A 19,012-nucleotide genomic window follows, 5' to 3' on the forward strand; every position below is an offset into this window, starting at 1 on the left:
ACCTGACTGACTGAGCAAGGCTGTTTCACAGTTTGAGTGTCACACCCTCAAAAGCACTATCACCTCTGGTTTTAAATGGGCTTCAGTGAGCTTGAACAATGTGAAGGTGATGTGAAGATATTATTGTATTTTATAATATTGCATGGTGTTTGTTGATATGATCTCAAAGTGGGTGGAGGTTTTTCTTTTAGAAATCAGGATGCAGGTGGAGTGGCCAGTGCCTTCTTGAGAGAAATTTCTGGAGAAACAGCAATGGCTGGCATTAATCCAAGTCATTCATGCCAGCCATTGCAAGGGGATACAGATGTTACGTATCTATAAAAGACTACTACATGTGAACAGGGGTGTCTCTTTCTAAAAAAAAAAAAAAAAAAAAAGCTCCCTGGGCTCTTTAAAGCCCCTTTCTTGAATTAAAACTGGAAGATAGCGCTATCAAATATAAAGAATATGAAGACTCAGGTGCGTAATGATGAGGGATGCAGGGTAATCTAACAAACTCTGACAGACTGATGCCAGACATGCAGCAACAAAATAGCTCCAAGACTGGTCGACCAGCTGATGTTTTTCCTTTGTTGTCTACCCGCTGGCTTTTGGGGAGGCAGTTGTACGCAGGTGTACTTAAATGTCTAAGAATAAAAAGGAAGAGTGAAATAAAAATTCATATCATATTCATTCAGCTATATTACAAATTTAGTAATAATAATAATAATAATAATAATAATAATGGATTGGATTTATATAGCGCTTTTCAAGGCACCCAAAGCGCTTTACAATGCCACTATTCATTCACTCTCGCATTCACACACTGGTGGAGGCAAGCCACGGTTGTAGCCACAGCTGCCCTGGGGCAGACTGACAGAAGCGAGTTGGCCATCGGCCCCTCTGGCCAACACCAGTAGGCAGTAGGGTAAAGTGTCTTGCCCAAGGACACAACGACCAGGACAGAGAAAACCTAGGTCTGCTGCTATATCCTAGGATGGTTTTGCTGGCCCTAAATATCCCTTTGACAGCTTTAACCAATCATTATTTATTTAAAAAACAGAAACACGGTTATTTTACAACTGTTAAAATAACAGGAAATACTATATCTATAAAAAACAAAACAAAACTTGAAATGAATTCCTTCAATATGACGCTGCTTTTGGAACTTGCTTTTTTGAGCTTTTACTTTGAAAGAACAGGAAGCGGGCACTTTTCCGTTACACGGCATTATATCACAGTCCCTCTCTATTTCACAAAGTTGGCATACAGAACTCAGAGGTAGGTCTACCAGAATCCCTTTTGTTTTGCATTTGTTATTAATTACTTGGAACACGAGCAAGTTATGAACTTTTCCTAAAGCGTGCACAAGGCTGTGTGTGTGTAAGTGTGCAAAACAGACGGAGAGTGAGCTAAACATTAGAAAATGAGGATGATGAAGACTTAGATTCCTGAACAAATGCATGAAAAACACAATGTAGGGAGTTCATGAACACAAAGACTGCTAACATGAAACAAGCATGCAGCATGAACATATTTTTTACTGTTAGAAGAAGTCAAAGAAGTGGAATCAGTGAGTGAAATCCTGAATATTTCTGGTAGACTCTGATGACTTTATTAGTACTAGCTATGGTTTCTAGCTTATGCTAAATTGGTTTATTTCAGCTATTTCAAAGGCTTATCTTAGGAGTTTTCTTTTATAAAGACTGAGTCAATTTTTAAAATTAAACACAGAATACAGCTACTAGTCTGTATTCAGCCTGTATGTAGCATATATAGCATCTATGCCTTTTTTTTGTCAAAGATGTTTTGCTGATGTTGTTTTAAGGGGACTGACAAACTATACTTGAGTAAAATATATTTTATTAAGCTAATTTAAGTTAGTGCGATTTCAAGATAAAACAGAGAAAACCCCCAGCAATCAGATGACTCCCTATGAGCAAGCATTTTGGTGACAGTGGGAAGGAAAAAACTTTTTAACAGAAAGAAACATCAAACAGAACCAGGCTCAGGCAGGGCTGTGACCGCTTAGGGGTGGGAAGACACAACATAGACACGTTGGCAGAAATTAACATTAACTACTGATTAAATGCAGAGTGGTGTATAAACACATATGAAGTAGGAAAAAAAAGGTGAGTGAAAAAGTAACACTGATGGGTAGCCTCCGGCACCTATCGAAGTGTAACTGCATAGAGAGGATCCCTAACTATGTGCTTTATCAGAAAGGAAAGTTTTGAGCCTAATCTTAAAAGTAGAGAGAGTGTCTGTCGGGCTGGACAGACAGAGGGTGGAGGTAAAGAGTCTAGATAAATATGAGTGGTATTAAAGTAGCTGTACATAATGTTATTTCTGTGAGATGGTTATGAGTACTGTAATATTTGAAATTCGTGAAGTCATTACTAGTTAAGGATTAATGGAATGCTTGCTTAACTCAGCAGAGCTCTGATCTTGCAGCTTGTCTACAGTCGTGAGAGAAACCTAGGCTTGTTCTTATTGTCTTCTTGGTTGCTGTTGGTTCTGTGGTCTCTAAAGACGATCCAACGCTGCTTCAGTAATATGCAGGTTAATCTATGAGTGATAATGTTTGATATCAATGTATGCTTTTACTGTATTGGCCGTATGTTTGGGATCATTGTCGTGTTCAAAAATGAAGACATTGCCAATCAGACGCTTTCCAGACGGTATCGAACAAAATCTGACTGTGATTTTCTACATTTGCACCACCGGCTGAAATGCAGCCACGAACCATAAGAAAGCTGCCACTGCATTTTACAAATAACGATAAACTTACTATACCTCTCTTCTGTACATACTAATGACAAGAACTGTAACTACTGATTATTTTAGTAATCAAGTATTCTTTATTAGAATTATTCCAACAATTAAATGCATGATTGGACAAAAAAATACTTTTTGATTGCATACAATTGTTTGGAAGTAAAGCATTTCTTTTAGCACAATCCATTCATTTCAGGAGCTCAAAAGTAAATGGATGAATAAATAACTGAACATAAAACATTTATTTCTGATACTTGGTTGAAAACCCTTTGCTGCCAATCACGCTCTGAAGTCTTGGACTCACGGACATCACCAGATGCTGGGTTTCCTCCTTTTTAATGCTCTTTCAGGCCGTTACTGTAGCTGCTTCCAGTTCCTGTTTTTTGTTGGCCTTTCTGTCCAGAGTTTAGTCTTCAACAAGTGAAATGATTGCTCAACTGGGTTAAGTTAAGGTGGCTGACTTGGCCGTTCAAGAATATTCCACTTCTTTGCTTTTAATGAATTTTTAGGTTTCTTTGGCTGTATGTTCTTGAATCGTTGAACTTGGACTTTCGACCCCCTCCACAGATTCTCTATTGGATTGAGGTTTGGAGACTGGCTAGGCCACTCCAGAACCTTGAAATGCTTTTTACGTAGCCGCTCCTTCGTTGCCTGGGTGGTGTGTTTGGGATCATTGTCATGGTGGAAGATCCAGCCACGTTTCATCTTCAGTGCTCTCACTGATGGAAGGAGGTTTTTGCCCAAAATCTCACGATAAATGGCCCCATCCATCCTTTCCGTAATACGAATAAGTCGTCCTTTCCCCTTTGTAGAAAAGCAGCCCCAAAGCATAATGTTTCCACCCTCATGCTTCACAGTGGGTATGGTGTTCATGGGATGCAATTTAGCATTCTTCCCCCTCCAAACACAGCGAGTGATACAGTGGGGCAAAAAAGTATTTAGTCAGCCACCGATTGTGCAAGTTCCCCCACTTAAAATGATGACAGAGGTCAGTAATTTGCACCAGAGGTACACTTCAACTGTGAGAGACAGAATGTGAAAAAAAAATCCATGAATAGGATTTGTAAAGAATTTATTCGTAAATCAGGGTGGAAAATAAGTATTTGGTCAATAACAAAAATACAACTCAATACTTTGTAACATAACCTTTGTTGGCAATAACAGAGGTCAAACGTTTACTATAGGTCTTTACCAGGTTTGCACACACAGTAGCTGGTATTTTGGCCCATTCCTCCATGCAGATCTTCTCAAGAGCAGTGATGTTTTGGGGCTGTCGCCGAGCAACACGGACTTTCAACTCCCGCCACAGATTTTCCATTGACCAAATACTTATTTTCCACCCTGATTTACGAATAAATTCTTTACAAATCCTACCATGTGAATTCATGGATTTTTTTTTCACATTCTGTCTCTCACAGTTGAAGTGTACCTCTGGTGCAAATTACTGACCTCTGTCATCATTTTAAGTGGGGGAACTTGCACAATCGGTGGCTGACTAAATACTTTTTTGCCCCACTGTAATTATATCAAAGACTTCTATTTGGGTCTCATTTGACCACATGGCATTCTCCCAATCCTCCTCTGGATCATCCAGATAGTCTCTGGCAAACTTTAGACGGGCCTCCTCACTGTTCTCAATAGGGCAGGGCGATATGGCCAAAAATATTTATCACGATATAGATTTGAAAATTTGCGATAACGATATAACTGACAATATAATTGACGCAAAACAAAACACAACTCTACAACTTTATTAGTGGGAAAAAAACCCATCAATTTATTTTTGTTTAAACAAGCAGCTGTTTATTTTAACGTGTATTACAGCCACACAAAATTCAACAGTGGTTATACTGTTGTAAACATGGTTATCCATAATCATGTATATCCACAAAACTTAAGAGGTGCTTTGCAGCAAAAGTGCAGTGTGCAAAATCAATAAGTCAAATAATAATAATATTGCACATACTCTTGAGTAAAAACAAAACAAAAGCATAGATAAATTAGGCTACTTCTCCTGGAAGTTTTTCTACATTTCAACTTTGGTTTCTTCATGGCTGCTATGAAGAAAAGCGAGCAGATCAGCATTCTCAGAACTGAGGTTTGCCCTGTGATTTGATGCGACGTTTACTGTTGCAGAGAGCAGACCTTTGGATGCTGTAGGTGTTATTAATTAATAATTAATAATTAATTTGAACCATTCAGTATCTAATCTACCAGCCCCAGGCCAGTGCCTCAGAGTTTTATTGTGCCATGTACATTTTCATAGGTCAGCTTTGCTTGTTGCAGGTGACTCTGTCTAGTTGACATTGTAACAGACTAAGGTAGCAGTTCATCTGCACATTTTAATGTAACTTCTGTATCTTTACTGTAGATTTCACTGTGTAAAACAATCTGCTATAAAGTTAACTTAACATTATAGTAATAGGTGCTAGAAATTTTTTTTTTTCACTTAACCTGAACTTACCAACTGAAGGACTCTGTGTGTGTCGAGGCAGACTCTGGCTACATGTTCAAATAGGACAAGGAGGATCTTCTCAGCTGCTGTTGTTTTAGCAGTATTTCTGTAAAAAAAAAAAAACTGCCGCCAGCATGGGCTTAATGTTGTAATATTTTTTACTCACACACATGCTCATAGATACTATTTTTAGTTGCAAATGTGAGAGAAACACTCATGTTTGCATAGTGATATTAGAATTGTGGATTAAACTAAAATGATTTTATTCAATTAACCATTACTGCTGTAGTTATATTGATTTTTTCTGTCATTCAGTCTGAGATAGAGATTTGTGTGTGCGTATCAAAATCTGTATGTTTGTGTGTATGTTTGCACTTTTATTATTTTTTTTTTTTTTTACACATTTACAGATCTGTAAAACTGTGTCAAACTTATACATGTGTACAGGAATCTGTAGATGTTTATTCCGAATGCCTATAATGACATTTGTAAACATGTAAATACATTTACAAAGTTCTGCAAGAAGCACTGAATATACAGACAAATCGTCAGTTACAAGTCACCTTTCAGTAGGCTATCATGACAGATTTGGAAATGTGTTTGGAAAGTAGTCTGTTAGACTCGTGTTTGTCCATCTCTGGTATGTCAGTATGTGGTGTACCAGAGATAGACAGACCAGAGTTAATTTACTACTAGATCTAACTGTCACGATCCTGGGTCTTATGACCCAGCGTTTTGAGTTTTAGTTAATTTTGATGTTTATAGTTTATGTTTAAGCTCATTAGATTTCTATGTTCATTTGCTTATTATATTCCCCTTATGTTTTCAACCCTTGTGTTAAGTCTCCTTTATTCTTCATGTGTTTCATGTCTGTTTCTTATGTTGTCAAGTTTATGTAGTCATGTCAGTGTTTCATTGTTTCCTATTTTATTTTGAAAGAGGTCCTGTGCTTTGGTGGTCTGTTTTGCTCTTTCCCTGTGGGCGTCGTTATGTTCATGTTGTGTCTACTTTGCCTTTCTGTCCCATGTTTCAGCTCCCTATGTTCTGTCTCAGTTGCTGTTAAGTTTACATGTTTTGAGTTCAGTCAGTGTGTTTCCTGTTTTACTTTGAAGGTCCACGTCTCATGTGAGTGTTTCTAGTTTTGCTTCCCTTGTCTCGTCCAGCCTGATTACTCCCAGCTGTGCTCTCCTTCTGTGTCTCATTCCCTCGTTATCCCTCTGTGTATTTAAGCCCTGTGTTTCTCTTTGTCAGTGTGGTAGTCTCCCTCATGGCTGTGTTTCCTTGCGTTTTAGTTTACCCATGTCCCAGTTTAGTTTTCCATGCCATCCTGCAATAAAGCAGCTTTTTGAGTTTAATTCCGGTGTGGTGAGTTTTGCGTTTGGGTCCTTTTCCTGCCTGGACACAGCCGAAACATGACACTAACCTTCATTAACCTAAAGCCAGATTAATGAACCTGATAACCTTAACACAGGATATTGAAGAGTATCTTAATTTGCAGTAAAACCCCCACAAAAACAGCCTTACCCAGTAGCAGTAACTTCATAAGCAATGTTGCATTATCATTTCATTTATTGAAATGAAAATAAAAATTTAAATTCCATTTCAGAGTACAACAATTTACATCTTAAAAAAAAAATACACGTACCAGAACTTTAGTCCAGCAGAGTTTGTGCTGACAGCAGCTCTGGGATCTAGATTTGCACGACCTTAAAAGAACAGATTTGCTTAGATGTTTGAAGATTAAAAAAGCAGTGCTGTGTAAAGTCAAATCTTGCTCTACAGGTAGTAATAGCACTGATTAAACTGGGCTAACTTAAGTTGTGTAATGGCAAAGCAGCTTGATAATTTCAAGAGTACGTATCTCTGGCAGGACGAAATTGGAACAAATGATGTGTTTTGTAATTGGCTGCCAGCAGTAAAGTATCTAAAGATACAATTTAAGATTGGTTCTTTTCTGAGTTTGCTAAATTCTGAAAACAAGTGAAAAGCAGCCATTTTTCCAAATTGCAAGAGAGTGTGGCTACCTGGAAGTAAAATATTATGATATGAGGTGTAGCTAAAAAAATCAAACACAGCTGGATTCATCACAGCTGTCTTTGTCCTTCAGGGATCAAGCAAAACTGTCACATTATGTTTGCATTATGAAGTCTCCCTTCAGCTTAGCTTTACTTTGCAGTTCTTTTCATTTATGGGGTGTTATACAATTAGGGATGGGTATCGTTTAGGTTTTATCCGATACCAGTACCAAACGGGTACTTTTGAAACGGGGCCGGTGCTTAAACGGTGCTCAAACCGGTGCTTAAAGAATGAAGAACACAAAATTGGTCCAAAAACCTCTCATGTTCAGCTGTTTTTTTGTAAAAAGATAACAATGTTAGCCTTTTCTGCAGCTATGGGGCATATATGGTATCACTCTTGGCTGGAAGCAGCTTAATCAATGGAAAAAAACACAAACTTTCTCCAAAAACCTCTCATGTTTAACTGTTTTCCACTTTTTCTTTGGTCATTTTAGCCTTTTTGGCCAGGGTGAAGGGAGTATCTGCCATCAAACAAGAAGACAGCCGCATGTAGCTATGATAGTGTTTGCTAGTTCACCTTACGTGCATTAATGTAATAACGTGGTTAGCCTACTCAATGTAAATTACACACGAACAACATTAAGCTACTCACGCAGAGAAGAACGGCTGCTGCTGCCATCATCATCCTCATCATTTCTGCTACACTGGCAGGGCTAGGGGCCAGAACTCTTCCGGTTCTTGGGGGATGTTGCTAACTCCGGGTCCGATAACAGGCACCACACCCGCAGTAGATGTGCACGGTGTGACGTCTCGCAGCAAGCTATCAAATACGGTGCATTTTTCAGCTTTTAACAAAAACGCTATACGTCGCCAGGTGTTTCATCAGATTCGAGGTGTTACCTCCTTTGACAGTATCACAGTATCACCTTAAAGCACCTGTTGCAGGCTGCTGAGTTTGCATATTTTGCTGTGAAGTACAGCCAGACTTTTGACCGCTTCGCCTTGGGCATTTTAATCTGTAGCTCTGCTCTAAAAGAACGTACGTACCTGGACCCGCCTACTATCCTTGGAAACGTATATATGATTGGCTAGAATCTAAAGTGTATTACAGCTCGGGAAAAAAAAAAGCACCGAAATGTGCGCTGCTTTTTGGTCTGGTTACTACCGTTTATGTCAGAACCGGTGCCATGATACCGGTACCCATCCCTAGTTGTGTATTGCAATTTTCTGCTCTTTTTTTAAACACCTTTATTATTATTGAGGACTATAATAATGTACTGTAAACATTAATAATGAAGACTGAAGTTTACATCTGTCATGGGCTGGGTCGTGTGACCCAGTGTTTGAGTTTTATGTATTTTTGTATCCATTTTTGATCGAGTTAATTTCTAGGTGGCTATTTAGTCCTTCATTTCTTATTTGTTTCTGTCATCTCCCCCTCTACTCAGTCTCCCTGATTCGTGCGTCTACCTGTCATGTTTCATGTCTGTGTGGTTATGTTAAGTTCATGTCATGATTTATGTCTCTGGGTTTCCTGTTTTATTTTGAAAGCGTCTGGTATTCTTTGTTCACTGCATTTAGGTTTACTCTCCCCTGTGCTGTAATGTTTCATTCTAGTCAGCTGTGTCCTCATGTGTCTCCACTTCCCCTGATCACCTCATGTGTGTATTTAGTCCTCAGTCTTGCTGTGTTCAGGGTCGCGTCGTCTGTGTTCTCACCTCCATGTTTTCACGGTCAGTCTTTGCAGTGATCATCATAGTCTCTGAGTCTTCTTAGTTTGTCACAGTATTAGTTTTCCCACTTTAGTTATAGTCTAGTTTAGTCACGCTATCCCTGCTTTGTTTGTACGCTTTGTCTTCAGCCATAATAAAGGCTGTTAAGTTTTTTCTGTTAAGTTCACTCCCGTCTACTCACTTGTGTACGCACCTGGGTCCATCACACACACCACCGCACGGCCTGTCTCCGCAGACCGTGACAACATCATTGTTACAAAACACATAAAAGATCTGATTTACCAGTTTTAGCATGGCAATGATTGATTAATACTGTAACACTGTAAAAGGCAGATGAAAACAGGTAGTCAGGCAGAGGAAATGTTTCTCTCACTCTAACCTTTTTTTGCAGTTGCATTTGTTGTAATTTGTGAAGATGTTATAATATTTGTTGATTTTATAAATTAGTGCAACTCTTCTCTAATGGCTTGTTGTTTTCCTTCAGCAATAATGTCACCGAAAAATGCCAAGCCCAACTTAAGCCATTCCCAGGTATCTGAGATTGTGAAGAGGCTCTACCGGCTGACTGCATCAGTGATTAAGTCTCTGCCCAGTTATGATGACCAGAACTTCTATGTGGCACCCAGTGAGGGTGGCGAGTATATCCTAAAGATAATGAACTCAGAGGACAGCAAGAATACCTTGCTGATTGAGGTGCAGACATACACCATGTCCTTCCTACAACAGAATGGAATTCCTGCTCAAACCGTGCTGCCCAACACCTCAGGAGAGCGAATGAGTCTGGAGGAAATTGGTATGTGACCAGCCACGTTGTTCAGATCTGAAAAATGTCGTTACCTGACATGACATAAAATTTCATCCATGCACGATGAAGCTTGTGTGACTGCAGCCTGGCACTCGGTGTTCAGTCAGTCAGGCTCAAATTGATCCTGACTCATGTCAAAATGCTTCGTAGCAATTTCCCTGTAAACATTCACTGTTGAATCACAAGTGATTATAATAAGAAATTGTTTGTTTTTCAGTAACATCTAAAGATAATGCACGATCTGATATCCTCGTGTTGGTGTTGTTCCCAGATCATCATACTAAAGGTTGTTCCAGGATCAACATTGCAAGTGACCAATCAGAATGTTGTGATGTCATACTTTTGCGACTTCGGGAAAAAATGGCGTAAAACAAAAAACTGTACTTAAGCTGTGAGAAACCGCCTTTGTTCGCCGATCAACGGACCCTAACCCTGACCCTAACCCTAACCCTTTAATAAACGCTAAGCAGAATTGATATTGTCCTTGCAACATTGGAATTTCATAAATGCACCAATGGTTTGGTGCGCAAAAGAATAACGTCACAATAATGTGATTGGTCAATTGCAATGTTGAACCTGGAACAACATTTTCATGATGATCTGGGAACAACACCAACACGACGATATCAGATCATCCAAAGATAATAGGGGTGGGGGAAAAAATCGATACTGTGTAGTATCGTGATATTTTGTTTGCTAATAATGTATCGATACAGGGACAGCAGAAATCGATATTTTGTTACAAATTTAAGTTTTTGTGGACTGGAACATGCTCTGACTTCAGAGCAAGAATCCTGACATTCCTTCACTGTCCAAATGTGTTTAACTTTTGTTTTGGCAGCAATAAACATGACAGTTTACTTATTTTAATTTAAGACATGTTTTATTTTAATTAAGTTTAAAACTTTTTTATTTAATGTAAAATTATATTTTGTTTTAATTTACTTTCAAATTCTTCAGTTGCTGAAGGGGCTGCATAGTTTTCATAAACTGCATAGTTCAGAATAGCTATAATTGTACCAGATGGTTGATTCAGTTAAGTTGGACTAGACTGTAATACAAACCGTTCAGTTTGTCAACAATCAAACTGAAATGAGAGAAAAACTGAGTGTGAGACTTTGATATGAGATAAAATGAATATTGATAAAGTTTACCTTTATGTACAGAATCTGAATATCGCAAAATATGTTTAAAAATTGCAATAATATCGTATCGTGGGATGTATGGTAATTCCCACCTCTAAAAGATACCATTTCAGAGTGTTATTTAAACCTAGGACTACGAAGCCCCCAAAAGACTTTGTGTGCTTACTGCAGACTTCTTTATGTTACAGTGCTGTGAACATCTTTGTCTCCTTCCAGATTTCTTAGCATTTTTTTATATTTAAATGTTCCAGATCACCAAATACATTTTTTATTGGATAAAGATAACCAAAGAAACACAAAATGCAACCATTAACGGCTGACCAGATATTGTGGGTCCTAGACCCTAAACAAAATCCTGAAATTGACAGAAAATGAGTGAACCAGTGTCCAAAGACTTTCCATCATTAATTAAGTATGTTGGCACACTGCACATGCTTATAAGTCGTGTTTCTGTGACATAGTATAAATGTGCTGCGTAGTTGAACTCGACCTTTGGATGGTTGCTTTTGCACATAATCTGTAAAGATAAGCCACAGGCAAACTCAGCATCTGCAGGAGTAGAGTAACACATCCTGGCTCAGGGCTAAAGGGCAATATTACACAAGGAAGTTTGCATAATTAGCAATATTGTTACACCTGTGCCCTTGAACAGGGCTCTGCCATATTCAATTCAATTCAATTTTATTTATATAGCGCCAAATGACAACAAAAGTTGCCTCAAGGCGCTTCATAGATACAGAGAAAAGCCCAACAATCATATGACCCCCTATGAACAGCACTTTGGCGACAGTGGGAAGGAAAAACTCCCTTTTAACAGGAAGAAACCTCCGGCAGAACCAGGCTCAGGGAGGGGCGGGGCCATCTGCTGCGACCGGTTGGGGTGAGAGAAGGAAGACAGGATAAAGACATGCTGTGGAAGAGAGACAGAGATTAATAACAGATATGATTCAATACAGAGAGGTCTGTTAACACATAGTGAGTGAGAAAGGTGACTGGAAAGGAAAAACTCAATGCATCATGGGAATCCCCGGCAGCCTACGTCTATTGCAGCATAACTAAGGGAGGATTCAGGGTCACCTGGTCCAGCCCTAACTATATGCTTTAGCAAAAAGGAAAGTTTGAAGCCTAATCTTAAAAGTAGAGATAGTGTCTGTCTCCCGAATCCAAACTGGAAGCTGGTTCCACAGAAGAGGGGCCTGAAAACTGAAGGCTCTCCCTCCCATTCTACTTTTAAATACTCTAGGAACAACAAGTAGGCCTGCAGAGCGAGAGCGAAGTGCTCTAATAGGGTGATATGGTACTACAAGGTCATTAAGATAAGATGGGGCCTGATTATTTAAGACCTTGTATGTGAGGAGCAGGATTTTGAATTCAATTCTGGATTTAACAGGAAGCCAATGAAGGGAAGCCAAAACAGGAGAAATATGCTCTCTCTTTCTAGTCCCTGTCAGGACTCTTGCTGCAGCATTTTGGATTAACTGAAGGCTTTTCAGTGAGTTTTTTGGACATCCTGATAATAATGAATTGCAGTAGTGCAGCCTGGAAGTAATAAATGCATGAACTAGTTTTTCAGCGTCACTCTGAGACAGGATATTTCTAATTTCTAATGTTCAAGTTTATTGAAGCCTATAATTATTCATATCCTTGCTTTTGGCAGATTGTGGTTTTGGCAGTCAGAAGTACCTGGTGAGACTGTTGACCTATTTGCCTGGGACAACCATCTCCAAGGTTCCTTCAACTCCACAGCTGCTGTATGAAATGGGGAAAACTGCAGCTAAAATGGACACAGTCATTAAAAAGGTATCATAGTAACAGTCCTGTGAAATCTCTTCTAAAGGCGTCGACTCTGTGTTAGAATTTCAGTGAATCTTTGCGAGAGAATTTCGTGAAACTGCCCAGAATACACGTGTCTATCAGTTATTTTTCATTTACACATGTCTTGCATTTTTGGTGTAATTTAAGATGAAACACCCTCATCTTCACGTGCTGGACAGAGAGGGCTTCAAATGGAGTCTGTCAAATGTTGCCCTCCTGGAAGATTACCTTTATGTGTTAGACGGAGAGCCTCTGCTGGAGGTTGTGAAGTCTGTAATCCAAGCGTATAAGAGCTCTGTGGATCCCAAACGCTCTAGTTTTCGCAAATGTGAGTATACAACATTATCTTGTTACATGTATCAGTTACATGCTTATGACTTACCATAAGATATATTTATTGTCATAAGGTTAAAGACCAGTAACTGTTTATCAGAGAGCTGCTCATACAGCTTGCACTGTACTTCTTGATTACCTTGTCTTGGCTTCTCATTGGCTGATTGAGAAGTCATTGTCAGTGTGTCTCTCATGTAGTGATTTTCGATTTTACAAATACACTTTTCAAATGTCTTTTTTAAAGGCGTTAACCATGGCGACTTCAATGACCTCAATGTCCTCGTACAGCCTAATGATAAAGAAGGCTATAAGATCACCGGTATTCTGGACTTTGGCGACATGAATAGTGGCTACTACATCCATGAGCTTGCAATCACCGTCATGTACATGATGATTGAGCACCCTAAACCCATCGAGGTGGGTGGACCCATCCTTGCTGGCTGGGAAAGCGTCCTTCCTCTCAATGAGGTGGAGAAAGATTGTCTATATTTGCTGGTGCTGTCCCGCTTTTGCCAGTCCATAGTTATAGCTCGTTACTCTCTGACCTTGCAGCCAGAAAATGAAGAGTATCTGATGATTTCGTCCAGAAAGGGTGTTAACATTCTCCAGCAGCTCTGGGAGTTAGGAAAGGAGCAGGTGGAGAAGCTGTGGTTTGAGACTGCTGCTCAGCTCAGTGACAAAAGTGAAAGACAGGAACAAACTCATTCATGAAGGCAGTGACTCCACTGAGCGACAATTTGTCCAAAAAAACGAAGATTGTGTTTCCACAGTTAAAACAGTTTATATCTTTTAAACTTGTTTTATTTCAGACAGAACAACAAGGAATGAAGTGTTTCAATCAAGCTAGAGGAGTGTATAATGTGTCTGAGAAGAACTTTAGATACTGTTGTGGAATAAGGGAAATATTTTACTGCTACTCATACTCATCATTATTACCATTGCATTAATCAAATTAATTACAATTGAGTGAAGGCCTGAATGTATCCGGCTTCTTGTTGCATCTGAGTTTGCTTAGTAACAGGTGACATAAGATGGGCCAAAAAGGAGGACTAGTCCATGGGAAACGTCAGAGCCTGAATCCATCGCCATATTTGGAGAAGATGCTAGAGAGGGGAACTTCAGTGTCGGCATTTATCTCTTAAGATTGCTCATTGTCTATAAAACATGCAAATGATGTTCTTAAAATACAAATTATGTTCCTGTACAACGCGAGAAGGGGCGTTAACCAACCCTGACGTTATAAAAGCAATCTGAAGTGTATTTTTGGGCGGAGATCTACATCTGATGTTTTGCAGTGTTCATCTTCCCACGCGTGTGTTCAATAAACTCATCTGTTTGATTGCATCCTCCTGGGCCTCTAATTTGTTTTGGTTCTCAATCGGGGCACTGTATAAAAACTATTAATGAAGTACTGTAAAAGAAGAGGTAGTTATTAGCAAATTCATGGATGAGAAACTGAAAAGGCGATTACTAACTCCCACATTTAAGTGCCTCAGATCTACTTAAAAAGGAAAAAGTAATTGAATTGTCATCTTATTTTACAGATTGCGGTAAATGACAGAGTGATTTAATCAGATTGTTTAGAGATGCTTAAATACATCTGAATTAAACACATCCACGTTCCTCTACACTTTAAGAAATCGATGTTAACAGATTTGTTCACACATTTCCAAATCTCATCACAGACACACAGATCCAAGTGCAGACACATGGATGTGAAGATGTGGATTTGAACAGATTACACAGTTTATGTGGCTTGAGATACATATGCACAAATAATTTGACAGCAAAAATAGTAGAAAAACTAAGTACACCCTTATTGCTTCCGTAGGAATTCAGATGGTAAGAGGTGAGCAGATGCTGCTCATCAAATGCAGAAGTTGTAGCAGTTTGCTTGTTTGGAGCGTTCAGTTGTGTGTGTTAATACACTGCTACAATCTTCCCAGCAAATTTCCCTCCAAGTTCAGAATGTGCAGTGCTCAATTAGGAAAAGGGTGAACAAATATGTTTTGTTTCGAAGGAAAGCCTCTTATCCCTAAAAAAGCACATGGCAGCACACATTAGGTTTGCAAGGTTACAAATGAACAAACTACAAAATTTCTGGAACAATGTCCTGTAGTCAGACGAGACCAAAGTGGAGATATTTGACCATAATTGTGGCAGAAACTAGCATATCAGCACAAATACCTCAAACCAACCACAAAGCACAGTGCTGGAGGGGAGATTAGTTGGGCTTGTTTTACAGTCAAGGGACTTGGACACCTTCCAGTCACTGAGTTGACCACAAAGTCCTCTGTATACCAAAGTATTCTACAGTGAAATGTGAGACTTTGTCAGACAGCTAAAGTTTGACTTAAACTGGGCCATGCAACAGGACAGTGATCCCAAGATGTCAACTCTGTGCATTAATGAATGTTTGCAAACCTCAATTAACTGAAGCAATCTTGTAGAAGAACAGTTGAGACTTATAAAGCCATATAGAAGCAATTACCTGACGTTTTTGGTGCTGTAGGTGGCTCTATAAACTGTTGTATGTATGTAGTATCGTACTGTGGAAACTTTTTCACATGACTGCAGTAGTCATTAAGTGCAATTACAAAAACAATTAGCCTGCTAGCTAGTTTGCTCCAGCTACAGAGCACTACGGACTAAGATGTTTCATCCCACTGTGGCGACCTGTTGAAGCAGAATTTCCCATAATTGTCTCTCCCTCTGACATCTCAGTGCTGCTGAAGTTTCTCATTATTAACGACTAAACATGTGGAAGAATTAAGAAATAATCTGTCATTCAAAGTAAAAGTAAAAACAGCTGAAACAAAAAGTACTGCTCACATTTTAATCATATTTTCCCATAATGATGCCAGAGCTCAAGAAACAACTCTGTAAGCTACACTGTCTACTCTGCAACGGACTTTCTGGATTTTCAAGGAACGGCAAATTTCACAACCGAAATAAAAACAAATCATTTACTATGCTAAGTAAATCAGTACCTCCCACTGACCACCTTAGAATTTGTTTTTGCAATAACTTTAAAATATTTAATGAGGCCATGCAATTTTTCAGCAGCTTTTTCTTTTCGGATTTGGTCCTTTTTATTTGGAATAAGCCTTAAAAGATTTAAAATCTCAAAAAATGTGTGGCATTTTGACTGGAACCAAGTGTTTGCTCACTTATTAAAATTTTATACTGTTTTTATGACTTTTTGTTCTCTTTCAATTGTCTATATCTTTCTACTTGAGAATGTGTTGTGGCTTATCCAAGTCCAGTCAGGTGAAAGCTGTAATGTCTGTAAAAGAGTGTCTGCTTCCATAAAACAGTACAACAAGTCTTTTATTGTACATCTTTAAAAGGCTCAACTAGAGCGTCTGTATTCTAGCATTTTATATGCAGTGTTTTCTGGTAAATCACTGACTTGATCTGGATTGTAAAACTCTTTGAAATTGTTGCACTTTTAAAAGACAAAACATGTCAATTTAAAAATAAATAAAAGAATTTCATGTTGTGTTTTTATTTCTGTTATTAAAGGGGTTTTGGAGCCAAAATGTTTTTTGGCACAGACTTTCTACCACATTCAAATTGCAAAAGTGAAAGGACGGTATTTGCTGTACATCACCCAAGTTTAATTCAGATAGATCAGCAGCGGAAACATCATGTATTAGGAACATAATTTTTAAAAAAAGACTCGATGACTTTGTGTTCTTTACAAGTTAGGGCTCTACATGAGTTACACTCATTTCTCTTGCAGCAGTTTTAATTCATAATTCATAGAATTGGATCTAACAGATGCTATTATGCGTCATGTATCATTTTATTATGGAAGTTATATCTTTAGTAGCTTTAAAAAAGTCCATCATGTATTTTGGTGTTGTGATTTTCTCCTGACAGTATTTTTGATTAAATCTAGTGTAATACTGCCCCCATGTGGTTGTCATTAGTGAAGCAAGGACTCTTTATGGTAAATACTAAAACACTGACTGTTAATCACTGACATCACCGACAGTCTGACCAAAAGAATATATCATATCATCAATTTTTTTTAGTTTATTTTATTGTAATTTTTGTTTCAAAAAGTATGTTTTTCCTTTGTAGAGTAATGTTACACTGACATACACATACCGGCCACTGTATTAGGTACACTGTAACAAGTAGGACTCCTTTTGCCTTCAGTGCTGCTGTAATTCATCGCTCCAATCCATCAAAGTGCTTGAAGATTTGGGTAAATATTAACATGCTAGCTGCAGATTTGATGGCAGCACACCCATGATAAAAGTCTCCTGTTCCACCTGCTTTCAAAGGTACTCTGTTGGACTGAGATCTGGTGACTGTGGAGGCCCTTTGAGTACAAGAACTCATTGTCATGTTGAAGAAATCAGATGTGAAGTGATGCTCAGAGAGTTCTAAGGGGCTCAGAGTGTGACAAGAACATACGCCACATAGTTACACCACCACAGCCTGTCTGAACTATTGATACAAGGATGGATCTGTGCTTTCATGTTGTTTATGCTCAGTTGTGACTCTACGATCTGATTATTGAACCTGAAATTTCTCTTCAGAAATCTTCCTGTCCATTTTTTTCATCTTTTTCAATTTGTGTGAGAACGGGTCTCTCTCAGGACCTCTGTGATAGGATGCCACCTGTGCCTAGTTGTGAAATTTCCACAGTCAACTGTTAGTGGCATTATAACAAACTGGAAGTGATTGGGAACAACAGCATTTTAACGACGATGTGGTAGGCCATCTGCTGACCCTCACAGAGCAGGGTCAGCCGTTGCTGAGGTGCATAGTGTGCAGAGGTCACCAACTTCCTGCAGAGTCAGTCGCTACAAACCTCCAAACTTAATGTTGCCTTCAGATAACCTCAAGAACATTGTTTAGAGAGCTTCATAGAATGGGTTTCCATGGCTGAGCAGCTCCATCCAAGCCTTACATCAATAAACACAATGCAAAGCGTCAGATGCAGTGGTGTAAAGCACACAACCAGTGGACTGAGCAGTGGAGAAGTGTTCTCTGGAGTGACGAATCAGGCTTCTCTATCTGGTAAACTGATGGATGATTGCAGAGATTGCCAGGAGAACAGTGCTTGTCTGACTTCATTGTGCCAAGTTGAAGTGTGGTAGAGGGGTGAATTTGTTGTGGAGTTGTTTCTTAGGAGCTGGACTCGGGCATTCATTTCCAGTGGAAGAAACTCTTAGTTCTTCAGCATACCAAGACATTTTGAACAATTTCAGCTCCCAACTTTGTGGAGACGGTTTTGGGATGGCCCCTTCCTGTTCCAACATGACTGCACACCAGTGCACAAAGCAAGGTCCACAGAGAGATGAGGGAGTTTGTGTGGGCCGGTCTTCAACAACAGTGCTGACCTCATCCCGACAGCACACCTTCGGGATAAATTAGAGGGGAGACTGCAAGCCAGGCCGTTTCATCCAACATCAATGTCTGACCTCACAAATGTGCTTTTGGACGAATGGTCAAAAATTCCCATAAACACTCCTAAACCTTGTGGAAAGCCTTCCCAGAAGAGCTGAAGCGGTTATAGCTTCAAAAGGTGGGCTGATGTTTTATTGCACCCCATAGATTACGAATGGGATATCGCTCAAGTTCATAAGTGTAAAGACAGACAAGGGAATACTTTTGGCAACATAGTGAAGATTTTTTACTTGGATCCCATTGATGATGCTCATTTTTGTTGAATTAATTAAAGAGTAATTCATAACTCTGCACTTTTTAAAACACAAATGGATTATGCAGTGAGCACGGAGAACATCTTGTGTAGATAAAGATGACTCAAAGACTTTAGATTTAGATATTTTTAACACCATTCCCTCCATGTTCCCTCCATGTTGTTACATTACACGTTTCAACCAATCTGATCCCTGATCTGAACAGTGATTGCATTTATAGCCACATGTCATCCCTCAACTGCTTAAAACAGTGCAAACTTTATACTTCTC

The 19,012-nt window shown here is 39.1% G+C and overlaps 1 protein-coding gene across 1 annotated transcript; it reads left to right on the top strand.

Annotated features, from left to right (window-relative positions):
* Positions 1–1,152: 1,152 nt before the first annotated feature.
* On the top strand, positions 1,153–14,405 carry hykk.2 (hydroxylysine kinase, tandem duplicate 2). The gene is made up of 5 exons (XM_085133475.1): positions 1,153–1,260; positions 9,448–9,756; positions 12,571–12,713; positions 12,876–13,056; positions 13,306–14,405. The coding sequence occupies exons 2-5, from the start codon at positions 9,453–9,455 to the stop codon at positions 13,770–13,772; spliced, it is 1,095 nt and encodes a 364-aa protein (XP_084989601.1). The 5' UTR covers positions 1,153–1,260; positions 9,448–9,452; the 3' UTR covers positions 13,773–14,405.
* The last annotated feature ends 4,607 nt before the right edge of the window (positions 14,406–19,012 follow it).

The sequence above is a fragment of the Neolamprologus multifasciatus genome, chromosome 15, assembly GCF_963576455.1.
Source record: "Neolamprologus multifasciatus chromosome 15, fNeoMul1.2, whole genome shotgun sequence".
Taxonomy (NCBI): Eukaryota; Metazoa; Chordata; class Actinopteri; order Cichliformes; family Cichlidae; genus Neolamprologus; species Neolamprologus multifasciatus.